Raw genomic sequence first — 27,675 nt, 5'->3', positions numbered from 1 at the left:
CACCTTGTCTCACTGGTATGGAAAGGAGGAACTGTTTAAACATGTTGCAATCCCACAATATACTGACTCCAACTGGAACCTGAAGGGTGGGTTTGAGGTAAGCAGAATACAATTAGCTCCCTCCTGGAATCAGACCCATACTGTTCAGAGAAATGCCACAGGCTCTTGAACAATCTTACAGGGTGAGGATTTAGCCTGGGTGCTCTTTGCTTCAGAGACTTTCTTCACTCATGTTTGGAGACTGTCTAGCACATTTTGGGTGCTAGACCAACCAGTTTTACTTCTCTCCAACACAGTGTACGCTGGGGCACTCCATCTATACTACCACTTCCTGCAACAACCCAAGTTCTTTGTTGGAGGCCTCTCAGCCCAACGTGAGTGGGGCTGGGCCTGCTCAGTCTATGAAACCAGGGAAGATTACAGCTTAGCGTGATATGGCTGCAGGCCACGTATGTACTTCTGCACTTGTCAGTTGAGGGGAGCCTGTATTTTTGACAAACTTCAGTGTTGATGTGATATTGATTCACTAGGAGGAATCCTAAGTTTGAGTGGGACAAGGGGCCCCAGGGCACTGTGGGCTAGAGGCAACATAGCATTCACTCCCCATCAGCTGTGAGAGGCTCCTTTTGCTGATCACTAGTGACCCTTGTTGTGGCACTGATGGATCTAGGAGATGTGGAAACCCCTTCACAGCTACTATGGAACAGAGACTTCAGGAAGCACAATAGGGAGCTTTACTAGAGCTTTACCACCAACTGCACTGGTTGAGAGCCAGAGCTTTTATCCAATGTAGCATCAGATGGAAGACGGGCTGAGATGGACCAATGGTCTTTCTAGGAGGGTGTTAGCACAATAGCAATTTTGCTGTCTAACATCAGACCAGAAAGCAGGGACTTCCTCCATGCACCTCCCTCCTCCCCCGCTGAGCGCACAACGCAACACAACACAGGACGAGAGGCTATTATATATCATGCTTTTAATACAAACTTAAAAAAATCTGGAACAATAGAAACTGTACAGATTTGATCAACTTTTTGTTTTGTTTTTAACTAAATCTCTAGACACGCCAATGTCCCGTTCCAAAATATTGCACAACATTCTGAATACAAAACTCTGATTGTATTCCTCCTTCGCTAAAGAAAAAAACAGCAACCCCCTGATCCCCCTCTCAGTAGACCCCTTCTCATAAAAACAAACAGAACAAACATAGGAACCTTCTACATTAAGAAACATACATAATTCTGTCCTCTTTGTGTTCACACATTTTCTCTCTCTGTCTCCAAGATCATACAGTTGTTGATTCTCTCTTCACAAGGGGTTAGGGAGGGGGAAGGAGGGAGCTGGGGGATGGAGAAAGGAATTTTCACTGCTTTTTTTTTTTTAAAGTTTTTTTTCCTGAAAAAATATTTTCTCTCCTCTTAAGAAAAAATCTCAAAGAAAAAATTACATTTTTTACGTTAGAAATATACATATATTATATATACCTCTTACATTTTACAAATGTAGCAAATTATTCAATACAAACGGACATCAACAAAAAAACACAAACCCATAAAAAATAAAAGTTAAAAAAAAAATCTCTCTTGCTCTCTTTTCCTAAGAAACCAGGTTAATTAGTGCAGGTTTTAAAAAATAAAATCGAAGCTGAACGCCTAAATCCAAGACCAGACCAAAAAAGGCCATTAGTTTAATTGCCACCAGTGCTGGAGAAACGCTTCTGAAGCACGCTTTTTTTTCCTTTAAGATACAAAGAGGTTGGTCCCCTCCCCTTTCCCTCCTTGTCTTTGCAACACTATTTTTAAAGCAGTTACAATACGTGTAAGCAGGTTAAAGCAGCGTCAAAGCTTCACACACACATAGCAGGTGGCTGGTGATGTTCCATCTCTCCCTCCCTTCCTATGCCATAAGAGGGTGCACAAAGGCAGTGACTTGGGGCAGCATTTTGCTGAAGGATGAGAGGGGTGGAAACAACAAAGGAAACTGGGCTGCGAAGCCAGCCGGTCCCCTGAGGTGCGGAGAGTTATTTAGTCCAGTGCAATAGTCTGGCAGTCTATAGTACGCTCAAAGGGGAGGAACTGGGTGGCAGTAGTAAAGTTGGTGGGAAAGAGGATCAGCTAAACAGATCCCCCGAGTCTCAGTCTAGTTTTTCCATCTTCAACCCTGCAGGTTTCACACCTCATGCTAGGATAGACTGCTTAGTAGTGGCTGCCCTTGCCTCCCACCCACCCGCCAGTTGGGTCACAGCCAATAAGTGGCAAGCAGCCTGTTTTGGGAAATGGTGTGTTGGGATTCAACCCAATCAGAAGAGTGCTCTTCCCATTAATGCAATAGTGATGGGGATTTAGAAACAAGCCCCCTACTGAGACCAGGGTAGTGTCAGTTGTGGCAGGGCAGTCTCCTTAACCCAAATAAGATTCATTCACAACACACACACACACACACACACACAAAGACATGAGGGCTGGAGCGTCATCAACTCGGGGGTTTTTGGGGGTGGGGAGAAATGGGAGTTCAAAGCCTCCTCCCACTGATAGACAGTGAAGTTTTGGAAAAGTAAACTGGATCTTATCCCTTAATTACTTGAGGTGAGTCTCGGAAGAAGCTCCAGAGACAGGTTTAGTTAAAAACAAACATGGGAGACAGCAAAGCTGGAAAAGATTGTTAAAAAAGGAATGCCCCAAAGCTAGATGCATCTGCTTCAGACCTTTCCTCTTCACTGTCTTCCTAGCCCAAGGCTGACACCCCAGGAGGCAGTCTTCCCACCTGGAGTCCCCAATCCCAGGGGGTTCTAGGTTGCCCCACCTGGGAGAAATAGGGATTCCCACACATCATGGAGGCAGGCTATGGAATAACAAGATGCAGAAGCAGACTATCAAAGGCCACTACTGTCCTACTCCTTCCCTTGTTCCAGCATTTTTTTGGGGTGTGTGTGAAGGGAAAAACTAGGGAGCAGCTTTAGGATTCCTAGCTCTTTGTTACTCCCAATAATGAGGAGGGGACAACTATTCATCTAGGTCCTGGAATATCAGTTTCTTCTCCCCACACCATCAGTCATTTCAAAGTATTAATCCCTATTCTGCAGCGAGCCCCCTCTAGACTGTGTCTCTCTGCCTGGATTGATCAGTTAACACTAGGGGCTGAGTACAATCCCCCCTGTACTAAGTCACCTGCCCCTCCCCCTCCTCCCCCATCCTTCCAGAAGGAAAGCAAAGGGGGTTTGGTCACACTTTATTATATCTTTTAATAAGAGAAAACAGGAAGTGACATCCCTCAAGCTATCAATCAGGAAAGCAGCCTGGGGGATGCAACCCCCTGCTCTCCCCAGAAAGCGGTGCTGCCTCTTCAAAAGCAGGAAACCCTTTCCCCCCGAAAGCCTGTAACCAAAGGTAGCTGAGAGTAAGAGAACTCAAAACATTTGGAGACTGCTCCAAAGGAACATCAGTGGATGCTGCTTACATTGGAGGGGAAGAAAAGCACATAAGAATGTGAGAGGCAGCATATCTAACCATGTCCCCTGGAAGAGAAGTGCAATACATAAAGACTGATACTTCCTCCCTATAAACAGCAGTGGGTGCACCTACTGTAGTGCTTGTATACAATAGCAACCCTATTGAACTGACACTGGCTCTGCCCAACTTGAAGAGAGCAGCTCAGACAAGATCCTTCGTGCATGAGGGTGGGAGTAGGAATCATAAATGGACTCACTGGTATAACACAGTGCTGTTCTTCTCCAGCATTCACCTCTGGGTGAAAGTGTAGAGAGGGAAGACAGCAGGAAGCAGCCGTTTCATAGTAGTGCTCCAACTTACCCGCCTGCCAAGGAAAAGGAGATTGGGGGAATCTTATTCCAAAACAGAGGCTGGCATCAACTGTGGCAGTTTTGAAGGGTTTTGGATGACAAGATCATAGCAGTCTAAAGCAGGCAGGGTAAGGGGAACTCGGTAAACTCACCCTGTCTGTTCCCTGGGGGAGGAGAGGAACTGACTAATCATGGTAAGAAGCAAGCCCCCCCCCACACCTCTCTGGGAAGCATACAGTGAAACTGTGCACCTCTTGCCTGGCACTGAAAACCAAACAAATACCCTCACCCCTCTCAGCAAGGCAGCCTAGCACCCAAGGATATGGGAATGCCCAGAACAGGCCATCTCTACACCAAAGAACAAGATACTAAAGCCCAGCTCTGAGGAGGAAGTTGGGAGACAGGAAGATAAAGTGACCTTTGTTTCTACTATTTCTGGATCAAAGAAACCCATTACAGGAGTAAAAAAGTGGGTAGGAAAAAGCACGGGGATTGAGTTAAAAAACAATTCAGTGCTTCAGGAGCGCTGCCCGGCACAGCACAACGACTCCGGGGTTGTCTCTCTTTCCAAGAAGCTATATTTATAAGATTTCAAATTTTTGTATATTTCTATTTTTCATTTTTCTTCTCTTTTTTTTTTTTTTAATTCTGGTTTTCCCCAAATACTCTCCTTCCTCCCGGTCAGTTGGCCAGGACGACAGGCTGGAAAGACTGGCTGGGATACTGCATGGCGTTCAGGTTGTAGCTGAGTCCTTCCACAAAGGGAGACTTCTCCAGAAAGAGGCTGTTGCTGCTGCTGCTGAAGACCTGAGCCATGTCAAAGCCGCTGCCGCCGCTGGTGCTAGTGTTGAACTGGGAAGCCGGTGGGATGCTGCCACCCTGATTCTCATTGGTGACACCCTCAAAGAAGAGGCCGCTGGCTCCGGACGATCCGCCATTGTAAACAAACTCCTTGGCATTGGGGGAGAGCTGCGACTGAGGAGCTTGACTCCCCCCGCCCCCGATGAAGTTCAGAGAATGCATAGAGAGGGAGAGGCCCTTGTGCTTCAGCAGGTTGTTGGTGGGTGACCTGGCCATCCTTTGCTGCTGCTGTTGAGCTCCTGCTCCCCCACCCCCACCCTTCTTCATCTTGGTGGAGCCAAACTTCGTGGCAGCAAACGTGGCAGTGGTAAAGGTGATGGGCTGGGCAGAGCGGGGGATGAAGGTGGGGCTGGGTGACTGGCCAAAGGATGGCGATGGCGAGTTGGACAAGGAGTTGTCCTGGCTACCAATGGGGACAAACACCTGGGCATCAGGGTTGAAGCTGCTCTTGATCTCCTTGTCCAGCTCAGCTGCACTGCAGCCCTCACTGTCATCCAGATACAGGACCTTGACAGACCCTTTCTCGCCAATCTGGTAGGAGACCTCAGAAGGATCGATCCAGACGCTCAGTTCTTCAGGCACATTGGCCCGCACATCCTCTACAGCCAGCCCGCTCCGTTTGGCTGCTAGTTCCACCACTGGATCCACCGTTTCCCCGATGTGGACGCAGCGATAGCCAGAACCCTTCAGAGGCTTTTCCGGGTACCAGTGGCCCTCATATTTCTTCTTCAGCAGGCGTTCTAGCTCTTCACCAAACAGGTCTGCCCGCCTCCGGGGAAGCTTGTTATACAGGTACGAGATGATGAAGTTCAGAGCAACTTTGATCTCCAGATGCATACTCCCTTCACAGCAAGCAAGTCAGGGCAGTGTATTGAAAGAGACAAACAACATACACAAGATTTGGCTCCAAGCGATCCTAGAAAAGAAAGAAGAAAAAAAGATGGATGAAGGGAGAGAAGAGAACGTGACAACTTTAATATTGTTGAGGCAAACAGCTTAGTATATTTACAAAAAGATTAGACATTTCTACAAATAGCATTTGCAATGCTACTTCCTAGAATAAAAGCTACACGAATGTGATCAATCCTTATGCTACATGAGATAAGTGGATTGCTAGAGGAGGTCAGGAAGAAATTCTGCCCTACTAAATGGAATGAGTAGTACGTTGAACAGTATGTGCATATGATGCCATTCTCTCAAGTTAGCCAACACTGATCACCAATGGAGACAGGATACCAAACTAACTGGACAAATAGTTTGTTTTGGTACAGTGGTTAATATGTATTTTAGGCCTGGTCCACACTAACCCCCCACTTCGGACTAAGGTACGCAAATTCAGCTACGTTAATAACGTAGCTGAATTTGAAGTACCTTAGTCCAAACTTACCGCGGGTCCAGACGCGGCAGGCAGGCTCCTCCGTCGATGCCGCGTACTCCTCTCGCTGAGCTGGAGTACCGGTGTCGACGGCAAGCACTTCCGGGATCGATCCCAGAAGATCGATCGCTTACATCCGGACCAGGAAGTAAATATAGACGTACCCGTAACACATCTCTTTTTGCTTCAACTATTATTTATTTCCTTTCACCTCATGTGCCTCCGATTTAAAAAAATTACATCAAGGCAGAATCATGAGAGTCTTTCCCCATCCTGAGTGGAGATCAACTCCTGAACTCTGTATGGCAACACCAGCCTCTCTGCTGAGGAACAGCAACAAGACTCAGTTGGAAGGCAGTGGCTGCTGGTGGTTTTTGGAGATTTGCATTCTCTGGTCCTGCTGGCTCAAGGATGAGAGAGTGGAGGTGAGGGTATGATGATAGTGAGGCACTAACTGCCAGCCCAGTTTTACTATCTCCTCAAAGTGGACAGTTCATCTGACATTCAAATACTCACTTGCCCCCGACAGAGGATTTGTCTGGCTAAATCAAGCTAAAAAGCTTCATGTCTCAGTTTAATTCAGATCAGTAAATAGTGTGGGGTGTGCACACTACATACATTGCTGGCCACCTGTCATGCATAGTTCCCAGCCCTGTTGTTATTCCAGCAGAAAAGGGTGTATGGGGAGTATTGTAGGCCCACACAACTTTTAACTCACTTGCCAAAACAGAAATGAACAGTCTTTTTCCAGCTACCAACACACTCTCTAGGTGGGTCATTTCCTCAAAGAGAAGAGATGGGAAAGGACAGAAAATCTCAGACTTCTTTTTTAAAAAGTATACCACTATCAACTCCTGCTCCATTCAGCAGGGAAGCGGCACATCCAGTTTTTAATTGATAGCTTAGTCAGAGGGAAGTCAGCTCTCCACTACTCTGGGCTCTGCTCAGACAAACATGCACACACCACATTCATCCATGTTGGCAAAATGGGCTTAAGGGACACTCTCAAACCTTCAGCCCAAGCATTTAGGTTGCAGGCCAAATGGAGTGAGTGAGTTTGTGTAGCACAGAGTTAAGACATAAGCCTTCCCCTGCAGAACTAGAAACCCAGGCAACACTGGCCTAGATCAAGAGAAGCAGAAAGGGAAGCTGATTAGGGCTAGTTTACCTATCCTGGTTGCGTGGATGGCAGGGAGTAAACATGCAGCATTAATGGTGACATGCACAATTTGTTTTTAAATGAAGACTGAGTTATGACAAAAGTGACAGTACGAATTCTACATTAAAAAGATATTACACTGGTAACTTATGTTCAGGGAGGTTTATTTCCAGGAGTACAACAACAGGCAGTTGGAGCTGTAAACACCTCAAAATCAGCTAGCACAAGAAGCTACAAAGTTCTAGATATAAACCTCTTCAGGTTTAGCCTCGCATGGAAGTGAATAGAGGCAGAGAGTGACGGCTGAGAGTTGAAAAGGCACCGCCAGCCTTTGGAGCTTGGATTTCAGGAGTTACTGGACCATGAGAAGTTCTGTCAGGTCACTGGGAACTCGCCGAAGTTCAAATAAAATAGAAACATGCCAAGAAGATCTGAACAAGGCAGCTTTCTGAAAGGCCAACTAGGACAGGTCATTCTTAGGCTGGTGTGTAGGTGGCACTCAATAGCTTGGGATGGAGGCTTTCAATGACTTTCAGAGGAAAGGAGAGCCAGTGGACCTGTGGAATACACGCTGAAATAACAGAGGCCTAATCAGCCCATGTTATCCCAAGTAGATTGCATAAAACTAACTTCTGTTACTATGATTTTTTTTTTTTAAAAAGCACCCAGCCTGGTTCACTGGAATTCTAGTAAGATTGGATGTTGGTGGGAAGATCCCTCTGGGTCACAATTCTGATCCAGAGCATTAGAGACCAAAAGTTAAGTGGGTTAATAAGAGGATCTTGCTGTTCAAATTTTGACAACTTCTGTAGAGAAACAAGCATGTTTTCAAGAGAGTTCCAAAAATAAGAGACGACGGTATAAAAATACAAGCTACCTGAAAAACTGTACTCGAGAAGGGTCCCTTTAACAGAACAAGGACAGGAGGTAATAAAGAGTTTTCTTGCAAAGAGAACTGATATAGTGATCTTTAACAGAAATTGCCAACAGCTTCAGTGATCCCCAGCAACCACACGCACACTGGAACTGACAGATGGGATCAATCAGTGGTCCATTTAGCCCAGTATTACTTCTCTGACATGACCAGCACCAGATGTTTCAGAAGAAGGTAAGGGGGGGGGAGAAAAAAAATCCCAACACTCCGGGGACTTGATTTATTATCATCCCCAAAACAGCACAAAGCCTCAATGCTTCTCAGCAGTCCTGCATCTTCACCAACAAATCAGCACAGTACTTCCGTGGGAGGCAAGGAGAAGGAGGGGTAAAATGCAGCAACCAATTTCAGTATCAAGCTTGCAGAGGAGTTATAAAAATGGAGTACTTTTTCTTTTTTTTAAAATGGAGAATACTCTGAGTGTGGCGTCTGTGGCTTCAATTTAAAAAAAGCCATTAACCAAATAACAGCATGCACCAAGACAGCTACACACAACAGGCCTTGGCAGATGCCTTCAAACGTAAGAGAGGGTTCCAAATGAGCAAGAGGCAACATTTATTCCCTACATTGTTAGCACAATAAAATGTATTCCATTTGGATCCCTTAAACCCAGGATTGCCAATACGAGAACCCGTATGGTGGAGCTGATTACTAGTTTTAAACCATAAAGTAGTTGCAGCTGAATCTGCACATCTGCAGTGAAAAAATATGTTTTCTTTTACATACCTAGGGGGCTTTTGGGAGGGGGTGGGTGGGAAGCAAAGGTCTTGAAACTGATGACCAAGGCAGAAAGCATCATAGCATGTTTTGCAAATGATAAGGCCAGTCACAGAAAAATGTACATATCCCCCTCCCCCCCCCCCCCCCCATCTCCTGCATATATTTGCTGGATAAATATTTTATGGTGGAAGGAAGGTGGGGGGGGGGGGGGGAGGGAGGAGAAAAAAATAAAAAAGAAGAGGTTATGTTGCAGAAATGTAGGAGCTCTGGAGGTCAACCCTCTCTCTTTGTTTTAACAGAGCACAGATTTTAAAGAAAAAGGGCAAAATGACTGTACACATTAGATGAGAATGAACACTTTAAACATCTCCATTCCTCCCGGTTATGAAGATACTAGGCAGTGACCTTGTAAGACAAGTTTCAATCTGGAACAAGATCTATTTTTTTAAACCTATAAAGAGCAATTATCCCTCTGAAAACAGGTCTGCGATTCTGTCCCCTCATTAAGTGCACACAGTGACATTTCAAAGGGCTTAAAAAAAAAAAAAAAAAAAATCAAGGCCAGTATGATAGGATAACCTTCTATGTTACTTTGCAGGCCACACCCTACCAAAACAACAGCCTTGTCTCTAACCAGCCTCACTCACCCCCACCCACAGACTATAAGAGGCAATCCAATTATTTTCTATGTTTAAACAATTTTAAGGCACATTCTCCCCATTTTGGAGATAGAGAGAGAGAGAGAGAAATATTTTTAAACACTCAGGTATCCCTGCAGACTGTGTGCATGGGGAGGAATGGGCCCTATGGACACACATTCTAGACACCAAGATTGAAAAATCTACGATCACCTCTTCCCCTTATAAACACTATCAAAACCACTGTTCCTGGGTGTGGTGATGGTGGGTGTTGTACAGAGGACACCCCTCCCCTCCCCTCCCCCCCCCAAGCAAAATTATACATACATTAGGGGGCCTGTTCTCCAGATCAGCCTCTCTCAGCTGGGAGTCCAGCTCCCCCCACCCCCCTTTAAGCACAGCAGCCAAGGCTCATAGAGGATGATGCATTTCCAATAACCCAGCCAAGGAAATTTCTACAAACACTCTGAATCCGCCTCCCCCACCTTACTATATCTAACACACAGGATCCTGGGAGTTGCAGTCCTTCACCCTCCACTTCTCCAGGCCCTCATCTGAGCCAAGCCGAGTGACCTACTTTGCCGCTGAACTACATTTCCCAATATGCCTTGCGCCAACCCTGGCCCAAAGAACCAGCGCCTGCTCAGAGGAGCAGTGTAGAAAATTTTCCATGGCACATGCGCTCTCAACCCTCCCAGCCAATTGCCCAATGCAAGAAACACACCCCATGTACCGTGTCATCGGGAATTGCTGGGTTATTTTTAGGGGGTCTAAGCGATCTCTCGCGTTCCGGGGGCGGGGGGAGAATGAGGGCTATTTACCCGTCACCTCCCCATACACACCCTGGAAGCCCCCACACGGATTAGCAAACATCCCCTTGGTTGGGGGCTAGGAGTGAGACTCCGAAGTGGGGTACTGGAGAGCTCTTTGATGGTATTATCACAATTGCCTTTAAAGACTTAAGGCTACACATGTACCCCCCCCCCCCCAAAAAAAAAAAAAGCCACCCAGCTTGCTCCCTTCTCCCCATATTGGTCACCTCTGCTGTGGGACAGGGATAAATAAGTAAAGGGAGTGAGGAGACAGAGGTCCCAATATTAGGAACTTTGTCTTATTATGCTCTAATAAATTTGTTAGTCTCTAAGGTGCCACAAGTACTCCTGTTCTTCTTTTTGTCTTGTGTGCATTCCTCCCCCCCCCCCAAGTGTCCTGATTTTTCACATCTGCTATCCGGTCACTACCCACAGCTACCTCGCTGTTGGGGGAAGAGATCAGCCACCAAACCAACAGATCCCAAACAAGCCCCCAGGAAGAGGCCTGCAACTGGGTGGCAGGGATGAGGAGACACGGGGTGATTCCCCCCAAGGCAAGGACATTTCTCTGCCTCAAAATGTATTGGGGGAAAAGGGTGCGTGGAAGAAGGGAAACCCTAATAACCCTCCATGAAGGGTGCCCAGGCCCAGAGGCTTTGGGGAGGCAATGGGTGTACGGCAGACCCATGGGAGAAGGGTGCTTAGGCCTCGCATGACCTTTACTTCTGCCAACATATGGCAAATGACCCCTCTTGTTCTCCCCGGGAGAAGGGGGCCCAGGCCAGAGACCTGGCTTTGTTACAGGTGCCCAAGCCCTCCAGACTAGACACTAGCCCCCATCGCCCTGAGCGTACAGGTCTTTAGGCCTGGTCCTTTGTTGGGGACTCTCCCTCCCCACCCCGCAGCATCAATATCCTTAGTCCTTCTTAGAGGGGGGCAAAGAGGGAATAGATCTGACCTGATATCCACCGCCCTCCCCACCAACAACAGGGGATCCTCCCCACAGATCCTCCTCAAAGGGAAAGGAAATTATTCAACCCACGAAGGGCACGGGGATTATATTTCTCGGTCTCATCTCTCCTCCCCCCGCCCCCAATCTTCCTGGTCTGCGGTGGAGGGGTCGTTCCTGCGGTAGGCCACCCTCGGGTGGCCTTTAGGACCCCATCCCATGCCGGGGAGGGGTGCGACAGAGCATCAAACAGAAGCGTCGCTTGGCCCAAACACAATGCCCGTTGTCAGCAGTGCTGAAGGAAGCGAGACCCGCCAGAGAGCAGCACACCCCCCCCCGGCACCCCCATCCAGCCCCCATTTCTCCCTTTTGGCCAACGGGAGCTGCTTCCACAAAGAGGGAGCGGATCCAGCCCCCCCCTGCTTTTTCAGGGATCAAATAGCTGCCTGTCCCCATCCCGCCCCCCCAGCCCACACCGCAGGCTCATTTTTCTTTAGGGGCCGTCTCTGGACCTTTCATTTTTAAATCCCCTCGCAAGAACAACAACAAAAGCCAGAACAAAATGGTGAACTCGGGCATTTCAAAGCGTCACAAGCCAAAGGACTGTCACCCCCCCGCCCCCGCAAATAAAGAGCCCACCGCTCCCAAGAAGCCACCAGCACCAGAAACGCTTGGAAGGGTGAAAACGACGGGGGCGGGGGGAGCTAATGTCCTACAAACGGGGACCCCCCCCCCCCCCGCAAGCCAAGGCCGGATTTGCTCCCAGCCGCCCCGCATGCTGCAGAGCGGGAAGGGGCAGGGTGGAAACTGAGGCAGGGGGATTTCTCCCCGGCCAGTCGCGGCTCCGGGAGCCGCCGCTCCCCGCTCCGATGGAGACGGGCGGCGCTGAGCGCACCGACGGGGCAGAGCAGCCAGCCGCAGTCAGACAGCGGGGGCTGGGCGGGGGGAGATACGGGTCCCAGGCCGGGGGTGGAGGGGGCAGCAAACAGCAGGTGTAAGAGGGAGCGAGGCAGGGCCGCTCTGTGCCCCCGATCGCCAGCGAGCGCCCCAGCCCCACTTACTTCGTCCTCAGCTGCAGCGCGGGCGGCTCCTTGCTCCTGCCGGGGGTGGGTGTTGCTGGAGGGTTTCTCTGGCGGTTTCTTTTTTCTCTCTCTTTTTCGCGGGGTGCGGATGGGGTTGGGGTGGGTGACTCCCCCCTGCTACGGCCTGGGTGGGAGGGGTTGGTTGGGGCGCCCCCTAGCTGGTTTCTCCCCCCGCCTCTCCCTCGGCTGGGATCCGGAGCCTCCCTCGCCCTGGCCCAAAGTGAGCAAAGTAAATGAAAAGTTTCACCCTTAGCAACCCTGCGCAAGGATCTCCTCTTCCACACCCAGCGTGACGCGCCCTGCAAAGGACAAGGGGGTGGGGGAGAAGGGAGAGCCGGAACTACTTCCCCAAACCCTCGCTGGAAATTAACCCTTTTGTCCATGCCCGTCCCCAGCCATTAACCGCCTCGCGCCTTCTCCAGGAGGGAGTCCCTGCGCGGATCGCCCTGGGGCAATAACCTGTGTGTGTGTGACTGTCTTTTCTCTCCCCTGCTCCAGGTTGCGACTTTGCTAAAGCTTGGAGCTTTTTTTCCCCTCTCTTTCCCTATCGTGGTCTGTTCATGGTGGATCGGGATCATCTTTGGCTAGGCAGCTATGCGATAGGACAGTGTTGCAAACCAGGGGCAGCTCAGCTGGCTGTTTTTGCAGTTTGTGGAGTGGTTTGTAACGCTGTGGCGTGTGCACCGGTTTAAGAGACGAGAAAGGGGCACGGAGGGATTTGGAAGGGATCAAATAGCCAGGCTGGATTGACCTGAGATTTCCCCAAGCTCCTTATCGCTTCAAGACTTGGGACAGAGCAAGAGCATCAAAAGGGAGGGAAAAAACCGATAAGATTTTTCTTTTATCCCACATGCATCATTATCTGACGTCTCCCAGCAGCAGCTACAGCGAATGGTGTTAATGGGGTTTGTGTGTGTTTTAAAGGGTGGCTAATCATCGTAGACATCCATCTCTTTGATGGAGAGCGAGGAATCGCTTCAAAAATGACCTCAAAGCAGAAGAAAGGCTCTTTGAACAAATGCAGTCACACTCCGAAAGAAACGAGTTAAACCCAGGATACAATCTCAGCATCAAATCTGTTCAATTGAAGGGGTAAAAACAACCCTCTTTTAAAAGGTGGTTGATAGAAATCCCCTCTCCTGACCATTCCACAGGGTGCTGGGCAAAAAAAAAAAAAAGGTCCCCCCATCAGCTGTGAGAAGATAGCTGTGTTACAACGGTTCCCCCCACGCTGCTCAATAGAAACCCCATTTTCCAGTCTCCTCCTGATCCTGCCACTGCAGATCTCCCCGCGAGTCCTGGGCTGTTGACTGGCTCGGTTAGGAGTGGGACACGCGTGGGTGTGCACCGGCTGGTTGGGTACGCAGACGGGACTAGCTGAGGGTGCCCCCACGCTGCTAAGGAGCGGTGGGTGACATCAAGGCAAGACGAATGCAGGCTGCGCTAGCAGCAGCGCCCGCCCGCCCGTGCACACCCCTCTCGCCCAGACACCCAGCGCCCCTCTCCCCAGGGGAGCCCCCGCGCCGTGTCCGGTTCACAGGCATTAGCCGGGCAGCCGCTAGCGCGTGTTCGGACGGGGAGCGAGGGAGGGACGATCTGCAACGCGCCGCCACCTCCCCTCGCTTCGCTTCGCTTCGCTTCACAGCGCTGTTCGCACTGAGGCGAAGGCCTGCAGCCAGGATCCTTGTTGGCGCAGTGTTACACCCCATGACACGGGACCAGGAGGCCAAGAGCCTTTTAAACCAGCAGCCCCCCCGCACCTCGAGGCAGGGCTGTGACTTTAACTGCCCGCTGGGACGCATTTCCCTCCTCTAAGCCTCTGGTTGCAACGCCCAGCTCAGGGACTATTTTTCCCCCAACGCGCTTGCGCATTGACTTCATCATCACCACTTCAGGCGCAGGCATTGACACACTGCGAGCAACCTGCAAGGTGCACACGAGAGCAGACTGTGCTAAAAATAACAGCGGCGTGTTAGCAACAGCCTCCCCATTGGCTGGCAAGGTTAGGAGGCACCTCCGGATTGGTCTGTTGCGTCAACCAGTCAGCTGAAGAGGGCGTGTGCGAGCAGGGCCGTCTCAGCCACGGAGCAGAGGCTGCTGGGAGGGGTAGTTTTCTATTCAAAGGTTCTAGGAGGCCTTACAATGGGGCCTTGTGTGTCCAAGCCCTCCTTGTGGAGATGAACAGCTATATTGTTTTAAGGTTTATCTAGGTCAAGTAGGCAGGGGTCACCTTAAGCGCAAGCAAGATAAACGATTACCTAAGACTGCCCTAGCCTCGGCAGCTCCTGGCCCCAGTCCCAGCCTGGGGAGGAAGGCAGTGCAGAGCTTGGTAAAACTATTTGAACTCCAATTGATGCATCATCTACTAGTTGCACTATGACATACCATATATTTACCCTTTTCAAAACGGGTTAGACCCTGAGAAGAGGTGCTGCAGTGACATTAGTGAGCATCAGCACAAGGGCTTGTTCTTGATGTAGTGAATATTATTTTCTTGAAAATGATAGAATATATTACTAAGAGTTATGGCCCTGCTGCTTCCAGGTTGAAGCCAATTACCAGCTAGGGTCAGGAAGGCATATTCTCCATAACGTAGCACTGCACAATAAGGCATGTTATAGGGGATTTGATGCAGAAGCAGTGCTATTTATATGCATTTATAGGGCACCACTCACTATTGCACTGGCCCCACTTTCTATGTTTTAAATTGGGAACTGTTATCAATTCCAAATAACAAGAACAAATACACAATAAGCTCCTGCAGGCCCTTAACTTTAAGCACTGAGAACAGGAAAAAATATAGCCAATTACCAACCTAAGGGTATGTCTACACTACAATAAAACACCTGCAGCTGGCCAGGGTCAGCTGACTTGAGCTTGCAGGGCTCAGGCTATGGAGCTATAAAATTGCAGAGTAGGGTCTGAGAACCCAGGCTTTAGCCCAAGCCCAAATGTCTACACTGCAATTTTATAGCCCTGGGGCCCGAGTCCTGTGAGCCCAAGTCAATTGACCCAGGCTAGTCATGGGTGTTTTATTGAAATGTAGACATACCTTTACCGCCCAGGATTCTGAATAAAAACGTGTCTTGCAAAGTGTTCTAGATGCATCTATGTAAGAGACATTTCTTGGGGGAATAAACTCCAGAAATGTGAACCGCTACTGAAAATAGCCTGCTTCCATCTTCTGCAAGCTTTGCCTTCAGGACAGTTGGGTTCAGACTGAACACAAATGGATGATAAGTCAGCGAGAGAGAAAGAGAGCATGCACCAGTCTTTTAGATAATTAACCACCAGCGTCTCCATTAGGAGAGAAAAGGTAATTGACTAGATTGGCCAAAGGTCTGGCCCAATTAATCTGTTCCCATTTTCCTTTCATCCTAAAGAATCCCCCAGAAAAGGTAGCATAGTAGATTAATATGTAACCTCATTATTGGATCCTCTTAACTTGCGTGGAGTTACTTATTTTTGAATCATCTCAGAGCTTCAGACTACAAAAGACTATAAATCCTTTTGAAACAGTTGTAATTCTTTCAGGTTAAATTGCTCTCCCCAGTGGCTATTGCAAAAAAATATTCATCCCCAACACTGCTTTCACGAGGATACTCTGTGTTCCCCAGGATCTTTCTATGGATCCTTTACACTTCACCCCCTTTTCCTCACAACCCTCTCCTTCCAGCCACCATCTCTGCAGTCAAAGACGACTGAATGAACTCAGTCAAGAGTGTATCTTGAAAATCTGTTGTGGCAGTTAGTGTTGGATACTACACTGCAGTAGGCATGGCTACTAATTCTTCTCCCCTCCCTCCAAAAAAAATGTGCAGCATATGTGGTTTGTTTGTTTGTTTGTTTGTTTTGGGGGGGGATAGGTTGAAAATGGGTGGCCATTGGGAAAATTATGAAACCTATAATGAACAGAAATATCTCCATTACTTTTCATTTAACAGCAATTCAATTAAAAGAGTGCATTAAGAATTTAAACATTCCATTGCTTTGCTTCAAACAAAATCATCCTGCCAGCCAAGCATCAGGAAATGAAACTGACCAGCCTAGGTTCAGTATCATTAATAAAAAAAAGCCAATTACATTTCTGAAATTCTGTTTTAGTTTTAATAAGATGTTACTAATAGCACATAAGGACTCTTAAAATATTTCTCTCTTGACTATGTTCCTTTAATTATCCAGAGGTGAATACACCCACAGGGAGAAAGAGAGAGTGGAATTCTGTCCTAAGGATCCATTTATGCATTCTTGACTACTTGGCTATTACGACAAAGGAGAACTATTGAATCAGACACATGCACAAGAGGGAAGGAATCTCCAGGTTGCCAGAACAAAGCTAGTTTTGCTAGGTTGTTTAATGCCAAGGAAGGTCAGTCAGGGTATAATTGGGCATAATTAACACTTCCATACCAGGAACATTCTTTACTTTCAAGTCACATGACACTTAACTAAACCCAAAGGAAATCAGAAATTCTTTCCTGCCTTAGAAATGAAAACATTTGCTAATTTGAACATGTCAACAAAAAGTTCCCACCAAGCACCATAAAGAACAAAAACATGGCTGCTCCTATTAAGTAAAATTTCAGATAGTTAAAATCTGATCCCTGTAGCCAACACTCAGAGAGAGAGCACACTAATACAATCTAGACATTTGCCAACATCCAATTTTTAAAGGCAGCAACATTTCAGGTTCAGAGGGGCTGTCAAGCAGTGGACCAAATGATTCACGGGACTAGGGCTGGGTTTTAGAGCCATTTACCCATCCAATATGACCCTGTCCCAGCTTATTTGTAACCAAAAGTTATGACCCCTTTTTGGTAACGGATATGAAATGAGGTGACATTGTGCATGTACGGGGGAGTGGGGAAAGAGGACTCAGGATATGTGTCCATGTCCCAGAACACTATAAACACTTCATTAGCACTGTGAGCAGAGAGGCTAAGTATTGAATAGGCCAGGAATTCTCCAGTTTTTTCTAGTGTGGAGATTGTAAATACAGGGATTTTCTTGCAGAAACCTCTTCTTCCATTTACAGAAGCATAGCACCCCTGTGGTAATTACAGCAATGACATATGTGGAAAAGGAATACCAGGCATGCATATTTAGCTTCCTTTAATTCAGTTTAGCAGTGTGCCTCCTAGTTGTTCAACTACTATAGTGATGAGTGCCATTATAAGACCACACTGTTCTCTGCAGACACCCACCAACCATCCCACAGATCAGTTTGGGAACCTCTGAATTAGGCCATTTGAGACTGAACTACTTTCTGAAGTCCTGCCAGAGGCCCCTCCAGGGCAGGACTGCGGCACAACAGGACGGCAGCATGTGGGGGAAGCTTGTCCTGCCAGTGCCCTTGCTGAACCGGTTCTGGGCTTAAAGAAAGGACTTTGATCTTCACAGCTGTCAAGGCAAGCACTTTCTACTCATTTCACTGAGTTTTAATTTTTTTTTTTTTTAAAGACCCTGCAATTAACCTCACAGTTCTCATCGCATAGAATCTGTTTCAGAGAGCCTGTCTTTTCTAGGGTCCCTGTCTGGGGGATTAGAAACTAATGAACACAAGACAAGTAATCACATAAGAAAGACTGAATCTTCACTGCAGTGCTACCCTTCTGTATCTCTTGCTCTGCTTCACAAGGGAGGGCCTCATCTACACTAGCAGTTTTAGGGCAATCTCCCATCCTTGCGGTCTGGCACTGCCACTGACCTAGGCTACACACACTAGTGGCAGTAGAAGGCTTCTCCTAAGTTGCCTGTGTAGACAAGGCCAAGGAGAAAAGCAACCCTCTCCCTCCACTCGACCAATGGATGAGAACCACTAGATAAGGCAGTTTAACTCTTTCACAGCTGCCAGAACATGGAGCTACATACCCAGTAATCAAAGTTCTGATCTTAAACTATAAGCCCTTGATTCCTACAGCAGTAGCGAGACTGGGAGTGCTGAGGCAACAGCAAGCACAGCTGTATGGGGGAAAAGGAAGGGAAATTCCTCGTCTCTCTATAGCGATCCCTGCCTGGATGGTACTGCTAGCTGTGCCAACAGGCTCAGATGTGAACACTCTGCATCCCAAACTACATCTTTGTTGGGACCCTAGACCACAAGTGGGAAATTCTACTGTACCCCAAATCCAGCTTAGTTTCTCTCTGCCCCTCCTGCTCACCAAAGCAGCTCCTTAGAAGTTAACATGATTGCAAACTCCTGGTCAGGAGGGAAGGGGAAGGTGTGTACAATCTCTACATGAGCTGTATCTCCTTCCCCAGATCTGTGCTGAGCAGTCCACAGCCTCTGGTGGTATTCAGCAAACAAGCAGGCTCTAGTTTTCAGTATATGGCTATTAGTCTGGAATATAATAGCTGGTTTCCAGCTACAGCACAGAAGGTTCTAACTTCCTGCAGCAGGATAGAGTCAAGCAGCTCAGGAGGTTTTAGAAAGGGATTGGATGTTTGCATGGTGAAACAACATCCAGACACATTAGCAAAGGCAAGGGTTACACAAAGCGAGCCGTCCTCCTGCTTCAGGACATAAAATTATCAATGGCTGGTGTGAGAAAGCAAACAGCGGTCCTTCCCCAAAGCATCTCACAGAGAGGTCAGCATAGCCATGACTGGCCATTGTCAGAGAACAGATGGCTCATTGTTAATTTCTAGTTTGGCAACTCTTAAGTTCTTAGTGTCCCAATCACCTTACAAAAGGAAACTCTGGGAGGACGATGGGTGAGATGAACTAGAGAGAAATCCTTGTTAGAAAAAGAAAAAAAAAAACAAACTTTATTGGTTTACATTTTGCAGAGGTAGTTACAGAAAGGGCCTTCGGTTAATCGGTTGAAGAAAACATAGGGACATGTAATTGTTGTGCTCATATGAAAAGGGCATCAGTCATGAGCATGCTAGCCTCCCTGTATAATACACAGAGATTTCTGGTGGGTCAGCAATCTGAACTCATTCCTCAGACTTTGGGGGTGAGGCCAGGGGAGAAGACTTCTTATCAACTGAGAGGGAGAGCATGGAAAGGAGGACTACAAGTGATCCCCCGATTCCGAAAGTGGGCAAGACGTGTAAAAACAGTGCTACACCTTGATAGGAGAGCAGATCCCCTTAGAATGTAAGTACTTGCCCACCAGGCATTTTGCAGAGCCATATGGCAGACAGTAGCCACGCTTGGGAGATGGCAAGAGTCAGTAGCCTGCTTTTGCCATCTGCAGTTCTCAGCTATTATCAGGTTCCAATCCCCAGTTGATTTTGTTTCTTCCCCCACCCCCACACATAGTTTAATTTGTAACATTTTAGAGAAGATTAATTGGTTCTCAATAACAGTGAAGTCCAGAGATGCTTTAAGACCCTTTCCCCAACCCTGCAGCAGGTACAGCAGCACCAAGGGCCGATCACCTCTTCTTGAAGCCGTACTTCTTGCGCTCGTAAAAGAGATCCGTCTTGGAACTGCCCAGATTGACTATCTTAGGGCAGCCATCCCTCTGGAAACATGCAGAGAGAAAAGGACATGGTTAGAGCAGAACAGGCTCGAGTGGGGTATGAAGAGTGACCACTATCTTCCACCCCAAAAAACACCTCCTGGAAACACCCATGCAGGCACACTTCCCTTCTACTCCATTGGCTCCAGCCATCAAAACTGAGAAAGTGGAGGGGAGGAGGGAAGCCTTGCTAACACTAACTAGGGCATTCTCTTCCTCAGGGGAGCATGGAGAACAGTTTGAATAATATAATCACTTTAATGAAAGAGATGTATAGTGCCCCGAGACTGGATCCTTCTAAGCTGACTTATGACATGACTTATGGGGGCAAGGGGAACAACCTTTCCCCACCCTGAGTTAAGAGGAACCTACTTCCATTAGGTGTCAACACATATTCCTTGTGCCCTCAGTTCCTGCAGCCAAAGCAACTCCCAGATTCCCCACACTTTAGACACATCAGAATAGAACTTGATTCACTGTAAAGGTCACATGCCCATTTTGCAGGTACAAGGGTACTCATAGCAAGCGTACGTGGGGAGGCCTCCATATCCCAGTCCTACCAGCTGGAGGGAAAGCCAGACATAAATGGAGCAAGTTAGGGAGAATAAATCAAGGGTGCAGCTGTGAGTTATTGGAGATGGAAAAATTTAAATACAAATCAGAACATGAGCCAAAACCCTCCCTGATAATGGGAGATGGGACATGTGCATGTGCACGCCAGAGAACGTTTGCCCATGGGTCACTCAGCCTGGCATCTGTGCGCCTCTTGAGGGCAAAATGCTGCTGCTGGAGTTGGCATCTGTGCTGTGCTGAGGGGCCCAGTGGGCATTGGCACACGTGTCCCTGGTTGTTGCGTAATCCTGAGTGGATTAGACGAGAAAGCCTTTGGGCAGATGTCATCCACTGCAGAGACCGCACCCAAGCTGCGGCACCAAAACTTGCTGTTATGGGGGAGAAAAGAAGAGGTGGGATGGGCAGGATAGCAGAGATAGAAGAGGGGAAAAAATTAAATCACTCTCTCCTCTCCCTTCCCACCACACCCAAATATATGCCTACACCAACCAGCCTCTAGCTCTTGTCTTGTGGTTTCACTTTGAACCTCCAAGGTGGGGCCCTTCCAAACCTTCCCTCCCACAATTTAGGGCATCTGTGATAAACCTGGCAGCTTCATTACAGGTGTCTGTTCATTCCTCCACCCCCTCAAAAGGATTTGGCACATGCTCATACTTCTATCCCCAAGAAAGAAACCCTCCCTGCAACCCACAGCTTGCCAGGATGACATGGCATGACCCTGGCCTGTAGCCCCAAATGGGGCATGTGTGGAACCAGAGCCCCCCACGAAACAGGAACCAGGCACCTTTGCCCCTTTACATGAAGGATGTTCCCTCCAGCCCGTCTCATCCATTTTTTGCTTTCTTGCTTCACATTCTAATGGAAGTACGTTCCTCTTGACTCTGTCTGGGGCTGAATGTAGAGCATTTGGGAAAGTAAGATTAACTCATTTGACTAAACTAAGGGAGTGTTAAAGCTTTAGACACAGAGCTCTGTCTGCAGAAGCAGTACTGTGGTCCTGATCATTCGTGTTCATTTAAAAAAAACCCCTCAAGACACTTTTCCACAGGAAATGGGTGTCCACCTTTAATCACTGCATTCTGTCTCTAAGTTCCACCTGCTGTTTCATTTCATTCATTCACATCCTGCTCTAACTGGATGTAGTGCTGCTGTACACGGTTATACTGCCATGTTTCACCTCAAAGGTGGCTGTGTTCCTGTGTGCAGAGATCATTCTCACACCACTGTCATTAAGCACTATAGGACCCTGCTACAGAAACATAAGGGAACAGGACCACTAGAAAGAGGCCACTTCTAGGTTGGAATACGTTTACCAACAGTACATAACACCCCACAGCAGTGAAAAATTCATATCCAAATAAAATGGGAAAGGGAGTTTTAGGTCTGTAGAGTGCAATTACCGGAGTTGGAATTTGGTCAAGACACCAGAGCCATAACCCATATTCTTATGAACCCCCCCACGGGATTTTAATGGCTACAAGTGGCCCATGACTTTTGTTTTTCGTCTAACCCAGAGGAAAACACCAGCAGTACTGGATGTCCTACAGCACCACACATACACAGGGCCATTGATTCAGTGTTGACTGGAGTAGTCACATGCTTTTTGCAGCATTTGAGAATTTCTAAGCTAGTGACCTGACCCTGATAAAGCTTAGCTTGTGAGACCTAGTAAGAGAACATCTTAAGTGGTAATGTTACAGGCAATGTATGGATGAAGTGAATCACATACATGCAGTTTGTAAACTATTTTTCAGTCCTGTGGGATGAAAGGCACGAGAGAAATATCACAGGGCTTATTTGTAGATCTCACAGCATTTTACAAAGGTGGGTAAGCACCACTATCCCCAGATGCATAAAAGAGAGGTGAAGTGACTTCCTCGTGGTAACATAGCAAGCTAGTGGCAGAGTTGGTACTAGAGCTCAGGTGTCCCAAGTCGCAGCTCCATGCTCATTCCACAAGACCACAGCTGCCTTTAAAGATAAGCATGACTGTTAAATAAAAACCACATCTGTTCAACAAGAGACAGAAAGACAACCTTGAGGCACTGTGTCCAACTTACATCTTTCTCCTGGATGGTGCACTCCTTGCAGTAATAGGCATCAGAGACTCCTGGACCTCCGCAGATCACACAGCGGCCTTGGTACGACCCATAGTTACACTCGTCACATATGCGCACAAGTGTGCAGGGTCGCACATATGAGTCACAGATCACGCATTTACCATCACCTACAAATAGAGCACAGTCCTTAGCTAAAGAGTTTCCTTCTCCACCATTCCCACCGAGAGGGGATAGCTCCCTATCCAAACAAGTCCCCCATACACTCTAAAATAGTGGGACTGAGCTTGGAAATTCCTTCTTGCTGACATATGAAAGCCATTTTACTTCTCTGAAGTGAATGAGCAAGTAGAAGAGCCAGTATCTTGCAAAACTTCATTTTCGAGTCTTTTTGCTTTGCAATCAGAATCAGAGATGAGGGCCAGCACTCTGCTCAGCCAGCATTTTACAAAACTCTTCATTACATCATCCCACCACTGTGTCGTTAAACTTTCTGACGAAATTTAGCACTTGTGAGAATTTGCTGAACTGACAGCACCAGACAGTCTTTTAACTACAGGAGAGGTAGAATATGGGCAGCAGCAGTGCAAGCTTCTCACACACCACCACATAAACATGAGACTAGAGTACTACCTCCAAAGGATGAAAAGGGAGGTTCAGTCTTCATGATCCTTGACTTCTGAGAGGGCCAAAAAGAGGGCGAATTTGTGTAGACAGCCACAACAATTTTTGTGATGTGGAAACCTCACAAAGAATTGAATGAAACCTAACAATTAATTTCACAGATGCCATATAGTCATCAGATGCCAGTGACAGTCTGTAGTGTCCTGGACTATATCCAAATCAATGACCAAGAGCTGAAAGGTTCATATCCTATTACCAGTCCCCTTGAGTCATCTAATCCCTACCGCCACTAAGGATTCTTATCTCCATAGTGATGAGGCTTCAACTACTTCCTGTGGAATCTATTCCACTGACCATATACTCGTAAAACGCTTCCCTAATGTCAGACTAAGGGCTTGGCTACACTTGCAGATGTAGAGCGTTGGGAATTAAATCAGCCTTTGGAGACCGCAGCAGGGAAAACGCTGCCATGTGTTTACACTGTCAGCTGCAAGCACACGGGCATGGCCACATTAGCAGCTCTTACAACGCCACAAAGAGCAGTGCATTGTGGATCTACACCAGTGTGCAAATGGCTGCAATGTGCTTCAAATTGGGGGTGGTGGTGTGTGACAGGGAGTGTGTTGTGTGTATGTGGGGGGAGAGACAGTGTTTTAGGGGGCAGAGAGTGTGTCAGCATGCTGTCTTGTAAGTTCAGAGAGCAGCAGACCTCCCCCTCCCCCCGCCTCTCACACACACACACACACACACAAGCAGCATGTAATGGTTTGCTTTGTCCCAGAGCAGATAAGCATGCTGGCGGTCAGTAATGGAGCTTTAAAAGGGAATATCTGCATGTCTGCAGCCAAGTTCAAAACAATGAGAAGAGCGGCCACTTGACTTCAGGAGATTATGAGACATTTCCGGAGGCCAATCACAGTGCAGTAATGCATCACGTCGGCATTTCAGCCAGGGTGCAGCAAGCTTTATGCTTCTCATGGAGATGGATTACCAGGAGTGCTCCAGCTGCAGAGTTCAGGCGCTCTAAGTGCCTTGCCAGTGTGGATACGTCAGGAGTTAGGGTGCCCGGGGCTGCTTTAATGCGCTCTAACTTGCAAGTGTAGCCATGCCCTAAATTTCTCCCTCCTTTGCTCCTTTTCCCACTGTTTTCTGAGACACAGGCTAACACCCTTATTTCATTTATACTGTGCCCATGAAAGGACCGATCATACCCTCTCATTCTCCCAAGTCTCCTCTTTTATGGTAGGAGAAGAATGTATTTAGTTCTGTGTCTCTTCACATGTCCTAGCTTCAGATAGTTTTTGCTGTGTATTTCCCACACTCAGAATTATGACTTGAGCCTTTATCCAATTGTGTAACAGGCATTTTTGGAAAATGGATTTTTTTCTTTTTTAAATTACCAAGTTATCTTTTTGCAATACAAGTGGATCATCATGAACTGATCAGTACAACCCCAGTTCCTTAAACTCTGGCCACAAAACTGTTTTTTTATCCACAGGTAGGACCCTCTCCCTGTACTTTTCCATGACACATACCGTAATGCTTTGTGCTTGTATGGCATCTTCCACGTAAGCCTCTCAAAGTGCTTTCCACATATTCATCAACTTAACCTCACAACACCCATGTGGGTTTTCCCATTTCAAAGAGTGATTTGTCCAAGCTTACACACACAAAAAAAAATCAGTGGCACAGCTGGAAACAAAATCCAGGCTAAATCCTAGCTGTGTACTCTAACCACAACAATGCTCTCACAAAACACCACAAGCAGATGTTATACTTACATTTTTCACACAGTCTTCCAATAGCTGCAATAAGTAAAGCAGAAAAAAGAAAATTATTTTTGACAGAGACAATTCAAATAAAACTTTTGTTTTAAATAGGTGAACTGCAATTTAAAAGTGAATTAATGTTTTTTTAAAAAAATCTGTTTAAAATCTAAACTAATTTAACAAAGTACAACGGCAGCCTTAACATAGCAAATACATACATTTTAATAGTAAACAGTAAACATCCTTCTAGACATACATTTGCCAAGATCAGAGCGTAGAGTTCAATGTTCCCCATGAGGCATTCAATGCCACCATTCACACTTCCAGCACAGCGCTGCATTCGCTACACTGCTTCAGGTATTATTAGCAAGAGCAGGGAAATAACAGAGCCCAATACACAGGCTATGGCAGAAACTTTCCATTGCATTAATGGGAGCTGGATGAGGTTTTCAGAGATGAAATTATTTTCAAATATTTTGTTTGAAGTCTATGTTTGATTTTGAAGGCTACTAGCATATTCAGGTCATGTTCAGGATGTTATTTGAATTAATTGAAAAAAGTATTACCATTTGTCTATAAGATTTTAAAATAAATAAATAAATACCGTAGATGAATGTATGCAGTGTTCTTGGAGCCATGTTGGTCCCAGGATATTAGAGAGACCAGGTGGGTGAGGTAATATCTTTTATTGGACCAACTTCTGTTGGTGAGAGCTCTTCTTCTCCTTAAGCAGAGCTCTGTGTAAGCTCAAAAGCTTGTCTCTCTCACCAAAGAAGAAGAATAATGGAGATATCCCATCTCCTAGAACTGGAAGGGACCTTGAAAGGTCATCAAGTCCAGCCCCCTGCCTTCACTAGCAGGACCAAGTACTGATTTTGCCCCAGATCCCCAAGTGGCCCCCTCAAGGATTGAACTCACAACCCTGGGTTTAGCAGGCCAATGCTCAAACCACTGAGCTATCCCTCCCCCCTACAGAAGTTGGTCCAATAAAATATATTACCTCACCCACCTTGTCTCACTAGTAGATGACTACAGTAAGTATCAAGCTATAGAGAGTTGTATACCCTAGTGACCACCACAGCAAAGACTCAGTCACCTCTGAGCAGATAGATACCCACCAGGCTGGAAGAGTAGATCTCAGATAGAGTGAGGCCTCTCACCATAAAAGTACAGTTCTACGCTGAAAAATGATTCTTTAAAAACAGCACCCAGGTTTCCATGTTTCCCTTGTCTCAACAAGAACAGTTCAAATTTGCACTTGCAAGCAAAGATTTTTTTTTCCTGAGTCAGCCAGCTCTAGATCCAAGAATCAAGCTAGTCTCTTTCTCTCTCATGCCCCATCACCACTATATAGATTTAGCAAATCAACTTCTGTCCTCAGTTACACCATCTATTGCACAGTTAACTGAGGGCAGAACTTGGCCCTACAATTAGAAAGAAATCAGCAGTTCTGATGATAAAATATTCTCCCACTTGTTCTCTTGGCACTACCAGGATAATAGGAGTAAAGAGCAAAGATATTTGGTCACTAACGTGAGCAACTATGACTGCTTAAGCATACAAACTAGTCTGTTGAGTAAGTAGATATTATATTCATTTTTCTAATAATTGAGGTGCAATTAAAAGTATTTAAAACCGGCCACTTAAGAGGCAACTAATGTAGAAAACAATCTACAAATATAGAATTACAATAACAGACCCTTATGTTCTTTGTAGGTCACAAGCTAGCAATCACAGAGTGAGGCATTAGGTTATATGGGAACACAACATGCATGCTGGAGCACACAGGTGAGGCACAAGGCCAAGAGCCCTGGCCTACCTGGAGAAGGACAGGTGACTGGGGTAAATGGGAGGACAAGGCTGTTTCTAAAAAGTGTTTTGGATGCGTTTTTGTGGGAGTCACCCCAACGTTAGTAACAACCCACAGCACTGACAGGACACCTCCCAGCCAGAAAGCACTTCATAAAGGGGAGGGGGGGGGGGGAGTGAGAAACATTCCTCCCAGGCTTACACAGCCAGTCTGTAGCAGAGCCAGAAACAGAACGTGGGTCCCTCTGACTCCCAGACTCATCCTGGTACCACAGTACCAACGTCCTCCCCTCCCCCCCCACGGTGTCCCGTGCCCCCCATTGCCAACGTGCCCCTCCTCCCCCACTGGTGCCCCGTGCCCCCCGCCCCCAACGTGCCCCTCCCCCTCACTGGTGCCCCTCCCACCCGCTGCCAACGTACCCCCCGCACTCGGGCCCCACTCGCTCGCCGAAGTGCCCCTCCCCCCTCCGCCGGGATCGGGTGTGGGGGACGCTCCGCCCCTCCCCGCGCGGAGGCCGAGGTGACCCTGGACAGTGTCGGGATCCCCCACCCAACGGGCGCGGGAAAGAGGGAACCAGGGACATCCGGGTCTCACCCACTCCCGCCTGCTTGCGGCAGAAGATCAGGTCCGGATGATGTTTGGCCATTTCTCGTTACCGCGCGAGTTAAGTCGCGCGGTCACCGTTGAGTCCTTTCACCCTTGACCTTTCACCCCCAGGTCCTGGCAGGGTCTATGTGATCTTCTCCCACAAAGCTGCCCGAGCTTCCCAATGACAAATGCTAAATCACACCACAGCCGCGTGCATAAAGCACCCTTAGACCACGACTTTCTCCCCCGAGACCGCCCCAGAGTCCCCTCTGTTAAGCCGGATAACGCGTCCCCACTGCTTGGGATACTTTCCTTCCAGGACCTGCAAACCCCACCCACTCTCCTTCTACAGGCTCAGTCGCTTGTCGGAGCCCCGCCCTCTCTGGGGCTTGGCCCCGCCTTTTCGCCAGAGGCCACGCCCACTTTCGGACATTATTTAAAGGCTGCGCGTGACGT

General features: G+C 47.5%; 2 protein-coding genes across 2 annotated transcripts; both read right to left on the bottom strand.

Moving 5' to 3' along the window:
* Positions 1-959: 959 nt before the first annotated feature.
* Positions 960-12,538, bottom strand: TOB2 (transducer of ERBB2, 2). Its single transcript, XM_054030774.1, has 2 exons — positions 12,309-12,538; positions 960-5,576 (listed from the first exon to the last, which is right to left on the bottom strand). The coding sequence occupies exon 2, from the start codon at positions 5,495-5,497 to the stop codon at positions 4,481-4,483; it is 1,017 nt and encodes a 338-aa protein (XP_053886749.1). The 5' UTR covers positions 5,498-5,576; positions 12,309-12,538; the 3' UTR covers positions 960-4,480.
* A 4,128-nt stretch (positions 12,539-16,666) lies between these two features.
* Positions 16,667-27,350, bottom strand: PHF5A (PHD finger protein 5A). The gene is made up of 4 exons (XM_054030765.1): positions 27,226-27,350; positions 24,834-24,857; positions 22,432-22,598; positions 16,667-19,801 (listed from the first exon to the last, which is right to left on the bottom strand). The coding sequence occupies exons 1-4, from the start codon at positions 27,275-27,277 to the stop codon at positions 19,712-19,714; spliced, it is 333 nt and encodes a 110-aa protein (XP_053886740.1). The 5' UTR covers positions 27,278-27,350; the 3' UTR covers positions 16,667-19,711.
* Between the last annotated feature and the right edge of the window lie 325 nt (positions 27,351-27,675).

This window comes from Malaclemys terrapin, chromosome 1 (genome assembly GCF_027887155.1).
Source record: "Malaclemys terrapin pileata isolate rMalTer1 chromosome 1, rMalTer1.hap1, whole genome shotgun sequence".
NCBI classification, from domain to species: Eukaryota; Metazoa; Chordata; order Testudines; family Emydidae; genus Malaclemys; species Malaclemys terrapin.
Note: the sequence above shows the minus strand (reverse complement) of the source record. Positions and strands in the feature narration are given on the sequence as shown.

Excerpts from the sequence above, each read along its gene's own strand:
- TOB2 (XM_054030774.1), bottom strand. The coding sequence starts at position 5,497 with ATGCATCTGGAGATCAAAGTTGCTCTGAACTTCATCATCTCGTACCTG.
- PHF5A (XM_054030765.1), bottom strand. The coding sequence starts at position 27,277 with ATGGCCAAACATCATCCGGACCTGATCTTCTGCCGCAAGCAGGCGGGA. Across the intron at positions 22,599-24,833 it reads TGGAAGACTGTGTGAAAAAT|GTGATGGTAAATGCGTGATC; the intron begins GTAAGTATAACA and ends CTCTATTTGTAG. Across the intron at positions 19,802-22,431 it reads GCACCATCCAGGAGAAAGAT|AGGGATGGCTGCCCTAAGAT; the intron begins GTAAGTTGGACA and ends GCATGTTTCCAG.